This window comes from Ambystoma mexicanum, chromosome 6p (genome assembly GCF_040938575.1).
Source record: "Ambystoma mexicanum isolate Mex_15411 chromosome 6p, UKY_AmexF1_1, whole genome shotgun sequence".
Lineage (NCBI taxonomy): Eukaryota > Metazoa > Chordata > Amphibia > Caudata > Ambystomatidae > Ambystoma > Ambystoma mexicanum.
Genome location: NC_090935.1, coordinates 1466906784 through 1466919164, shown reverse-complemented (window position 1 = coordinate 1466919164; position 12381 = coordinate 1466906784). Strand labels below are relative to the sequence as shown.

General features: G+C 44.1%; 1 protein-coding gene across 11 annotated transcripts in view; it reads left to right on the top strand.

Moving 5' to 3' along the window:
- The window catches only part of RUFY3 (RUN and FYVE domain containing 3), a 735957-nt gene that overhangs the window by 548945 nt on the left and 174631 nt on the right, over positions 1-12381 (top strand). For all 11 annotated transcript variants that reach the window (XM_069626287.1, XM_069626282.1, XM_069626286.1 and 8 more), the window contains one exon: positions 9719-9886. In XM_069626287.1, coding sequence (XP_069482388.1) covers positions 9719-9886 — 168 coding nt within the window. The remainder of the gene's footprint in view (positions 1-9718; positions 9887-12381) is intronic.

The window sequence follows — 12381 nt, the reverse complement described above, 5'->3', positions numbered from 1 at the left end:
ACCACAGGCTCTGCAGTCCACCATAGCTCTGCCCCTCCAGTATGTCTCCTCTTCAGAGACTCGCCTCTACATAGGAATCACTCTCCTACCTGCGTAGGAGTTTCCTCTCCATTCACAGTTCTTCCCGAGTTTATGTAGGTAATCACAAACAAAAAGGGTGTGTCCTTCTTTGACTTTGTCGTTCAGGCGAAATCCAGCATTACCAGTAGCCAAAGAGATTGTGCAAATGCTACTACTTGGTGGATTAAAAACAGAATTATTCAAAACAAGTTAGTCTTTCCAATTCCCATGAAGTCATATAATGTTCTCTGGACCAGGAGTTCCTTATGGAAATAGGAGTCCTTGTCCCCAAGAAGGGAGTACCCTCAGTGAGGTCTCATTTGCCCAGACCTCTTGGGAGGGTCTTGCTTAGCAGTCTCACCTCCCTAGCCTCAAAAGGGGTGGCTCCCCTCTGGGGAGAAGAAACGAATACTCCACATTTGTCACAGCATCTCCTTCCTGGAATGCAAACCTTTTTAGCACAATTGCGCGTAGTCTCCTTGCTGTCAATGGCATTTTATTGGAACCCTTGGTTTTCAAGGTGGGGTAATATTTTAAAGCCTAGTGCTGCATGTTGACAGTTTAAAAATCCTTATAGCAGTAATAAACTTGAATGTGTGCTATAAAGTGGCTTGCACTCACACTTTTAGGAAGAGGCTGAATAGATTGCACACCATCCAAACAAGATCAGTGAAGGCCTCGCCATCATTCACAAGGAATCATGGCCATGTACCCAACTTAATGTCACCACCATTGGCTTTCAAAAACATTTGCTACCACTTTCTGCTCTCCCCAAAGGACAGTCCCTTTTCACCAAACCTCCAGCTCGCAGGACCTGATCTACCTCTGATGAACCAGGACTGCGACTCAACCAACATTAACTGCCATGCCCCAGTGGAAAAACACAATCTCAAGCCTAAACCTTCTGCATCCTTATACACTTTCAAGAATTCAACTTCAACAAGAAAAGACTTTGCGAAAATTCTGCAGCACATCTGGCCTCACCCTGCTCAAGGAACTCAGTGCTACATGCATACAACTCATAACCATTCCCAAGGCAAACTACTACCAAACTACCATAGCCACGTGCAACAATGAAAGCAGAGCCTTCCTTCCAAGCCATAAAGCACTACATTAACACTCTGCTCGACCCTACCGCAACACACTCCATTGAAAAATCCACCACCATCTTAAACCAGATCAGCATGATCAGCCAACACATAACACATCAATGCCACAACTGACCAAACGCTACACATCCCATCCTGCAAAACCCCAACTACCTGGACAACTCAAGACACTCGCTATCGAAGACCTTGTTGCCACACTTGCATCCTTCAAGGCCACATTGTACGCAGACCACATCCTCGCTGCCTCCGTACTCCGACTAAAGCTTGCCTCCCTTACCTGACAATAATCAACTGCTCCCCAACTCGAGGCAACCTCCCCTAGACCCTCAAGACCAGACAAATCCTCCTGCTTCCAAGAAACCACTTTACCCTGATGACCTCAGCAACTACCACCCCATTACTTGTCTTCAGTTCCTAGATAAGATCTTTGAGAAAGCAGAAGCCATGCCACTCCTCCATCACATCAATCCAACAACCTCCTTCATTCCTACCAATCTGACTTCAGACCCAGATGCAGCACAAATTGCTATCCACAAAATGACTGACGATGCATTTAAAACCCTTGATGATGGCCATCCTTGCCTCCTGGCAATCCTTGACCTTTCAACAGCAATGGCACAGTAGACCACCATACACTCACCGAGGATCTACATCGCTGCATATGGATAAGCAAGGTTGTCCTCAGCTGGTTCAAGCCCTACCTTGCTGATCGCTGCCAGTTCACACAAATGGATTCCTCAAGATCACCAATTCTACCTCCCCTGTGGAGTCCTGCAAGGATCCATCCTCTACCCCGTGATCATTAATCTTGACATGAAACCACTCTTGACCCTCCTGGCTCTACACGACATCTGTATCCACCAAAAGGCAGATGACGCACAACTTTATCTCACAATATCCTCCATCGAAGACCTTTACAGGCTCAAGGCCTGGCTCACTTTGATTCAGTCCTGGGTGTCCAATGCTTACCTGTTCTCCTCCTCCAAGACTGAATACTGCTAACCAACACCTCCAAACACCTTAACATCTAGACCTGGCTCTTTGATATTAACCTCATGGGCTTCACACCCAAGCTGGCCACCTGCGCTTGGTCCCTTGAGTTCGACGTTGACAGACACCGCTCCTTCAAACAGTACATAGCAAGTCGGACTCAACCAGTTAGGTACCAGCATTCTTTCCTGCAGAAAATCAAGCCCTTCATTCAGATAAGCTGTCTAAGAAATGGTCCTCTCGTACTTGAATGGTGGCATCGCCTTATTGGAAGACCTTCTGGCCATTACCGTTATTCCCGTTGATGTGTTCTGCACGCTTCCGCATGACTCAAGAGGACTCAGCAAATTAGACCATCGCTGCTACCCTCATCAAACTTCACTGGCTCCCACTGCGAGCATGTATCGTCTTCAAATCCAGTTCTATACTCTACAAGGCTTTCAAAAAATAGTCATAGGCGGCCTTCTGCGAGAACGAACACGGCTAAATTACCTGTTCTGTGGTAAGGAACCCCACTCAAGAGTCCGCAGCCACACTTTAGCTCATTGTACCTTTCACAGAAGGGAATAACCATTTGCATATCAGTCTTTGTCCCACCCACATGGGCAGTCCAGAACCGAAATGCTATGGCAATTGCTTAAATCTCAAATATATTTTAGCAGTGAGGCAAACATTTAGCAATTATACACTCGTTTCAACCATGACATTCTTATTTTGCCTTAAAAAGCGGTCATGCTAGTTTTTGGTTTGCCTTCAGAAAATTCTTACCAGCTTTAACTTTGCTGTGCCAGTTTTGCCCCCGCTAATAATCATACTGGTATTATAGTTTCTACAATTACTTGAGACTGAGACAATTGTTATGCCAGTTTAACACTGCCACCAGAAAATGCCCATTTCAGTTAAACGTTTCCAATTTATCTACCTAATTTCCACGTTGCTCTATAAAAATACAAATGTCTGTTGCATATTGCCCACCCTATATTACTGAGAGACATTGCCCGCACACACCTCCTTGCCCCCAGCACCTCCATCCCCAAAATGTTATGCCAAGGCTTTTTCACATTGCTCTTTCACATTACCCCAAAATATTCCCGGGTGCCACTTTCACCTATCCCTAGAATTGCTTCATCACTTTTACATAACCCTAGAATTCTTCGATGCCACTTTAGTTGCATCTTTATGCTTGATTTTCCCAGGTTTTGCCCCATTTAAGTACCTCATATAAATGTACAACTCATCCGCCCATACTGTTTTTCACCCCAAAAAGTCAATACGTTGTTTCCTGCAATCTGTCCTGTTTTTCAGACCACAGGTTCTTAGTTTAAGCGCACATAGGCCAGAGTGGGAGTTAACAATTCTGACATTGGTGATTTGACACCATCCCAGTCTGTGATAGGAATGTAAAATGAGTTGATTCTCCTGTCCATGGTGTAGTAGCATTCTTCCGGGACAGAGAAATGTGCTGCCTACCCTACCTGATACCATTTGCTGTGCATATGCATCAGTGGTGGGTCTTACACACTACCCAATGATCTGAGCACACAGGCTTCTGATCTATAGGCAGTTCAAACAAGGCTGTCATAAAAACACAATTCACTGCGCATTTGCAAAGAATATACATCCTTTAAGATTCTTTGCAAATTCAGAAGCAGTACTTTGAAACTTGAAGTTGAATTGAGTTTGTCAAACAGGCACCCATTTTCTTAAAGGGGTTTCTCCTGGAGGGCCCCATGTTGCTCACCCTGTATGCTAGCTGCCCATGCATGTTACACCAGTAAGGATTTAGCTTTATTTGCATTGTGTTTTTGGGGGTTGTGACGCGCAGTCGCAGAAATCACTCTGATGCCTTGAGATGGTTCAAAGGTTTTTATTCATCATTTTGGGACCCTGCCTCCCTCCCTCATCTCCTGGGTCTTCCCTCTCTTAGCCAGGCATCTGTAACCCCCAAATTAGTGCTATATAGATCAGTAACCCCTGCTGTCTAAATTTTTAACCTTCGTTTTCAGGTGGTTTCCCTAAATGCAGGCGCACAAACTCCCTCTGGGAATTCCTATCTTTCCCTATCCTATCCATGGGTTAGTGTTCTACCAATTTGGGATAGTGCCTTACACATGCTCTGAGAGACCTAGGCTACGCCACTTACTCCAAGATGTACCTCTCCCTTCTCTACACTCATCCCTTTTTCGTCTCTTCCCCTAATCCACTGTCCATCTAACGTACACTTCTCCTTGCCCTCTGTCAACAGGGCTGGACTGGCCTATAGGGAACTCTGGAGATTTCCCGGTAGACCTCGGCACTCTGGGCCTCTTTTGTGTTGCATTTCCAAATGTTCCCATAGGAAAAGGGTTGGGCTTGGTCAACATGTGTAATATGAGGCCACTTTGAAAATTATTTCCAGGACCTCTTGTTTCCCAGTCCACCCCTGTCTGTCAACATTCTTCCCTCATTGCTCGGCTACTCTTCCCACTACCACTGTTCTACCCTCATTCCCCTGCTCTCACTATGACTACTCTCTCCAGATTTCTTCGACTCTCTCCTCCCACTACTCTCCACTCGCTACTACCGCTTTCCTCCCACTACTCTCCACTTACTGCTACTACTCTCCAGTGCTCCTACTATCCCTCCTTCTGCTACTCCCTTCTCCCAACTACCACTACTCGGCGCCACACTTCGCATGAAATGGCATCCACTTCACATTCCTCCGTACCCTCAGCCTACCCCACTTTTACTTCCCACACATACATACTCGTACCGCAGAACCACCAATGCAAACCTCTGTTCCTTCTTTCCACCTTTTGGTCCTCCAACTTCACTGCTGAACTCAACCTCACAACCCACATTTGCTGTTTTCTGGCTTTTTCCTACTGTGACGAATCCCATGGATCCCTCACTGAAACTCTGCCTAAAGTCTCCTCCCAGGTGGCCAGGGAAAGGCAGATGCTTCCTGACCTTGGGGTGTGGTGTACTGCGGGAGGATCACCTGTTAGACGGGGCCCGAGGTGGTGAGGAGATCCCATGGGATGAGACGCAGTACAAGTCTGTTAAAAGGGATAACCTTTTCATATTACAAAAACAGGTAATGACTAATTGTCATAATGTCCCAGAACTACATATAAAATCTGTGGCTCTGGGCACAAAGGCCATACAAACTGAACAAGCCTTGATAACAGAAAGATCACTCAAGTTTTTTCGGGATAAAAATCTTCCTTCCTCCCAATCGCAGAATGTAAAGGAATCTAGAAATATTGCCATAAGCAAACTGTCTTCTTCTGTAACAACAAATCCTAAAGGTTCATCTCTTAATGATGCTAAGGGAAGGAAATCTACTCTTAAAATCAAGAACTTGTTGAAAAGAGATGATTTTGTTGTTAAAGACTACAGGTCCCATAATCCCACAAGTACTGGGACGATGTAGAGGACTGAAGAGTTACGCTGTAGCAGTAGTGAGGCAATGAAGCCTACCAGCCCATACCTGAAGGAACCTGGAAGGCATAAAAGCACCCCACTGGTGCTGGCAATTAGAAGGAGCTGGAACTGTGAATGGAGTGTGTGCAGTAGTAGCAGAGGCAGAAAGAACAAGGCACAGTGTTGGCAAACCAAGCAGAAGTGGGACAACCAAAGGGACGCCGGAACGTGGATGCAGCAGATTTCACCTGCTTGTTCTTAGAGGGTCTCCCCGCCGCCGCCCCCCCGCTTCCCCAATTCTGAGGTGTAGAGGCTGCGCAGCAGAAGGCATGCAGGAAGGGTGCCTTTCCCCATGTGAGCCTGATTAGTGGTTGCCGGCCAGGAAATGTGTCGGAGACCGAGGCGAGAAGCTGTTGTCAAGCTGTGGGTCTCAGGAACAAGAGAGGCTCCTTAATGGAGTGGCTCGGCCGGAGATGACGAAGGGTGTGGGTCCCAAGTGAGTCAGAAGCATTAGAAGTTGTGCAATACGTTGAAATAGGATCACAGAAGCCGGTTAGTCAAACTTGGCGTTATGATTCCTTGCGCAAGCACCGCCAGCAACAGTATCCAGCATAATGGTCACTCACGTAGAAGCAGAAGCGAGCTGAAGTTATTTGTTGAGTTCCTAACAAGGGGACAATGGAAAGTAGCACTCGCATGTGATCAGAAATCTTTTACTCGCGTGAAAGCAAACTCCGCTGAAAGCCATTGTTAGACTCTTAAACTTTATGAAGAAGTGGTTGCGTGTCTCTCCAAGGAAACCATTGTTGAACATTTAAACCTTGTAAAACCTGAGAAGATGTGGTAGTGTGTGCGTAGTTTAGTTTTCCAAGTGAAGAGTGTATTTCTTTATTTATGCGAACAACCATTGTTCTTAACAGAAGTCGAGTGTTTAACATTGTATCTGCAGTTGGAGAGAACACAAGTATTGCCCAAGCCAAGAGTATTTCCTTAAGATTGAAAGCAGCCTTTCCCAAAGCCAGAACATGGTCTAACAATTACTTGGAGCCCAATAGAAGTTCAACCGTGCCTAAGTTACAAGTGTGCAAGCATTGCCTGAAGCCAAGAAAGTGGCACCAAGGCTTCTGTGTAATTATTTGGCAAAGAGGTGAAGGCAAAGTTGGGGAAGCGAACACTTCTTGCTTTTAAACATTGTATGAAGTTGACACAACCTATATTGCCAATTAACTGTTGGAGAAGGAGAGAAATGGGTCCTAAAGACACATTTAGGTTGTTGTGGAAGGCAGACCAGGAAGACAGAGGCTGCCTCTATGTTCAGAGGAACAGTGCCTTGTCTACTTGAAGGAGTTGAAGCGGCCGAAAGTGAATATTATTATACCTGAAAACTGTTATAAATTACTAAATACTGAAGATGTGGATGCAAACAGACGAGCGAGGCAAAGAGATAGTAGGTATTCCTCATACCAAACATTTCTGTAGATTGTGGTGGAATGGAAATTGAATCTTTAGAGCACATTATGGTTAAATGTGAGAGCCTGACCTTTATTAGAACCAAGTTTCTGAAATCCTATGACAATCAAATGGATTGCACTGATACTTCAATGTTGTAGCAAACCTTTATGGAGGGCAATGATCAAATTTTATGTATTTTATGGTGAAATTGTATTGGAAATGTGTTCAGATTTTTAATATATTGTGGTAAATGTTTTATACAGTACAGGTTTTTATCTCAATTTTAAATTGATACAAATCATGTTTTATGTAATTGTAAATGTATGGTTTTATGTTGTCTATACAAAGCCTTAATGCTTCATGTCTATTACTCAAATAAAATAAATTACAAAATACTGAAGTTGTTGTGGTTGTAAACAGACAAGAGAGGCAGAGAGATATTCAGAGATCGAGCTAGAGCGAGGCAGAGAGCTATAGAGAGATATTCAGAGGAAGAGTGCCTCGCCTTTTTGAAGATGTTGAAGTACCTGAAAGTGATTCTTGTCAAAATGTCTCGAATCACAAAGTACTGAAGCTGTGGTGGTATATCTGGTTGGCAGTAGATGCAAGACTTCAGTAGTACAGATGAAGTGGAATGCTTGGAGGCAAAGGAGAATATCCTCATGGTAAACTCTAATAGAATTGAAGTTGTTGAAGTAGAAGCAGCAGGACTGTGAAGTCATCCAGACAAATGGACCTACTGTGAATTCTAATCTTGTGAATAGCTACATAAAAATTAACCAGGACTTGGTTTCCACTAACATTTATGGAAGTTGTATTTCTTTTGAATTGTATAAAGTAGTCTTGGATAACTAGAAGTGGTGGCAAAGCATTGTAGCTGGGTAAACCATTGATGCTATTTTGAGGAAGTGGAATTACCTTATTTCACCAAGAAGAACTTTGTTATTGCAACTTTGGTTAACAAAACTGTACCTGAACATTGAGACTTCAAGAACTGAATTGAGACTTTACCATCTATGTGGATTTCCTTATTTCTTTTTATGAACATTGAAGCTGAATGCATCTTGAGTCCTGGGGAAGGGAGTTCACAGAGGTTGCTAAAATGTTATCAAACTGTGAATATCATTGTTGATAATTGAATTGCCATGTTTTCTTTTGCATGTGATGTTTAGTGTGAGGGCCAGACATCTTGTGTCAATGTTTCCCTTTAGTTTTGTTAGGCAGCTAAACCCTTTTGATATAATTATTACTTTAATAAAATGGCATATTTTGAACAATCATCATATAGTTGTCCGCCTCGCATTGCTGACCCCTCAAACCAATCGCTCTCTGTCCTGATTGGGCTATGACTCTTGGCCAATCTGTGAATGGGTCCCCTTCTGGGAGGGATGTGGGTGGTGGGAATCGTTTTAAATGAGGGGTTAAGCCCTGCACCCTTTTTGTCCAGGGCGGTCCATCGATTCTGCCTTTCTCCCCGGGTCTTGATCCGGCTGGCTAGAGACTTGTTTCATGCTGGGGGGGATGGGAGGGCAGGGCAGAGCCCAGCTTTCTCCTTATTGAGCCCTAGACACAGATGGGGGGGGCATGGGGAAGGGATGCCACTGCCATCACAGAACTCCACACAGTGTTTCCCGTTGTAACGCCGGGATCGACAGGCCACCTCCCAGAGGATCGGGCAATTCAGCACAGAGCCTGGCGTGGGAGTGTTTTGCCTTTTGACGCCCCAAACAGGAAGGTTATCCAAGCAGCCCGGTGGCAATGGAGGAGCTGGTGACTGGCGTCTGCCGACATCCAGACTCGTGCCCAGGTGAGCGGGACCTAGGTGTCCTTTCCCCCATATACAGTGTGGGGACGCTGGCCCTGTCACAGGGTTAAGTGGATTCTTTTTAAGACTACATTTTTTTTCTTTTTTTAAAAATGAGGAAGCTGCTCACACATTCGCAATACAAAGGTATACTTCTTGTGAATGCTCCAAAGCTGCAGTAACCTGCTGGGTCGGTTTAGAGAAAGAGGAGACAACGCGCACCACATCCAGGTTAACACAAGTGGTCCACTTTGTCATAGGTTAGAATGAGAAAAAGGTCAAATATCAACAGGGTTCTTGAACGCCTGTGCCCTAGCTTGAATCTAGATTAGGCGTGCAACTGTATTTTTGCCACAGTTAATGATGATGTGGGATCTATTCAGACTTAATTACCATAGTTCATATTAACAGAAGTGATTGCTCTTAAACATGTTAAATTAAATGAAAGTACATTTGACCAGATACATTTCTGTTTGCTAGTGACATTTCACAGCAGGTACACATAGATTTGATTGAGGCGCTCTGCTCATAGTTCAGCGCCATATGAATGAAATGTACTGTAAGGTACTCTGTGAACATCCTACCCAACTCCACTGCCATTGGAAACACATTCTAGTAATGTGCCCACGCTGCTCTGTGGGCTATCTGGATTTTAACATTTGCTGATGTTGGTAATTGTTCACTGATAATCAAGGCTCAAAAGACTGACCACGCAGTTTGAAGACGCGCATACATTTCTGTTTTTTGAAATTTGAACATTATGTGTTTGTTATTGAAATTAGCGACTTGGAATATTGACTCAAGTTGTAAAAAAAATGCATAATCGACTGAACTATTGTTTATGGTTATATCTGACAGTGGAATTCCTAATCTAAATTCATTATTGCTTATTTTTCAGGATGTAGAAAAAGAGTTAGAAGTTCAAATTGGAATGAGACAGGAAATGGAGCTTGCCATGAAGATGCTGGAGAAAGATGTCTGTGAGAAGCAAGACTCACTAGCAGCTCTCAGGCAGCAACTTGATGATCTCAGGGCACTAAAGCTTGAATTGGCTTTTAAGTTGCAGGTATGTGGAAGAAACATTTTCTTTACATTGTAAAGGTAGATTTTAATTAACTGTAGTGAATATCAGTTTGGAAACCCCAGATATTTTATAAATAAAAAGCAAACTAAAATAAATAAAAAAATAAACATTCCTGGGGACATTTTTAGACTACAGTGAAGCATATGTTATTGCACCAAACTAAATATTTGTGGCTTGGTGTAGGTCTGCTTCATTCTTGTGAGAGCCAAATGGCAAACTGAGGAGTGTGTGCCCTAAATACTCCTTTATAAGTTGTTTGTGATTCAAAATGTCTTTCAGTGTACTCGTGTAACATCAGAGGACAGTGCCTCTGCATTGCATGTGTCTTCAGTGGGGGTAGATGGACCATGGAAGCAAAAGGTATAGATACAGGGCATAGTGTTGAATTCATGACGGGTATCACTAGGGAATGAGAGGACTGAGCGCAAAAGGTCTACTTTGCTCTAGCACAAAGCCCTTCGTAATCTCATTTTTCCCTGAGCTGGCTTACCCACATTTTTACTGATGGGCTTCCAGGAGGGACACAAATGCCGATTAGGCCACCTGATTGGTACCAAATCCCACAGGGTTATGCTTCCCAAAGGTGCATTGTTTACCTATATGGATCTCCTCATGTGGTTAGCTGTGGGTGTTTCACTGCTTGGTTGCAGCCTTGGTTTGATTCTAATGGGGTACAACCTGCTGTACATTGTGGTGTCTCTAGAGGCAATTCCTGTGTAAATAGAGTACAGAACACAACAAGCAGGCTCTTTTTGTTCAGGAAAGTGTGTGGGATATGTATGTGGCTGTTTATGGGCATGGCAGGCATGACTGCTGCCGTCCTCAGGGAGAGGGCTACATTTACCAAATCCAGTTATTACCACTTTATGAATGGTGGCTTGATTCCACACCTGAGAGAACCTGTGAAGAAGATGCAAAAGTTGAATGTGTCAACCTAGTGAGTGTGGATGGTTGTCAAAAGTTTGATAAAATTCAGCCATGTGATTGGGAGTGGCGTACCACCTCATTCCCCATTTGCCCATATAGCCCAATGGACTAAATCCTTAGATTGCCAAACCCGATATCAGGTCCCAAGCAGAGACGGACATGCCTAACAGAAGAGGAATTGTGAGAAAACACTCTTGGGCCCTTCATTATTCCAAGAGTTGTTCAACGGAAAAGTTCTTCCTCTATCTGAGGATACCAGAATTGCACCGTCAAAGACAACTGAGGAACCTGGATTCCTTTTTCTGACCTTGCGGGCATAACACATTTTCAATCTGTCAAAGATCTCCATTCAGGATGGCCTTGCTGCTATGTTACAGCATTGAAACACAAACATGAAGAAGCAGCTGGACTGAGATCACAAGCAGCCAACAGAGCCCGAAGCCTAGGTAAATGGGTTAACTACAATCCAAAGAAACACAGAAAAATCTGAGAAGCCCATCTCCTACCTGAACTTTCCTCCAGTCATAAGTGATCAGAGCTGCATCTTCAATGGTCTACACAGGTGCACCATACTATAGATTGCCTTCTCTTCGGCACAGCAGCAGCACCAAGTGTTCCACTGCAGTCCTTATTTGATGTCCTGCTCCTTTATCACCTGCCAAACTTCTGGATATCGACAGCACAGGAGCCACTGCAGTTGATGTCACATTACCAGAGGGACAGGATATTCACTGCCAGGTGTTGAATATTGGTGAAAATGCATGTCCACATGGTTTCCTGTACTCTGATGGCATTAGAATGACTTGTCTTTCCGAAGGCAAAGTCCTACATTGACTTGGGGACTGTGGTAAGGGAGAGCAAATATGCATATGACGTATTATGGATCTGGTTTGATAAAGCGCTTTATTAACTGGCTTTTAATGGAAAGTGTTGGACTTAATGCCTATAAGATTTAGTGGATAAATTCAAAACAATAAGGATGTTTCTAAACATGTGTGCTGGGTCAATGTAAAGTGGGACTTTGCACCAGAGATCCAAACACCTTTGACGACCACTGGTTCAATCTTAAAATTTGAAATCTTCTCTTAGAAGTCGTTGCCCCTCCTTCGGACTTCCTACTATACAAAGTAATGGTCAAATGAAGTCAGCAACAGAAAGTTAACTGCTTCTCTATCGTCTATCCTGCTCTCCTCACTAAATTTGGTAGGAAGAAGTTTAAAAAGGACATCCTGGTCTCCAACCCAGGCCTCCCTATCACTGACACCTATACCAGTGCCTCCTCCAGACAAACTTTCACCAACATCCTCTTTGTCGTTCCCTCACCAGACCTATGAACCCTACATATGGCCTCTGTGCTCTCTCTCCTTTCTCTTCTTCTCCCATTAATGGTGGCACCCGGTGGGAGTCCCTCCTGGCCTCCTTCCACTCCTCTAAGGTCATTAATAGTTCTGTGAATGGTACCGTCTTGGTCCAAGGCCATCAGGCCAACCTTTTCCTCTTCGATAGACGCTTCCCACGCCTCATCAATTTCCTTTCTTCTCCTGCTGTCC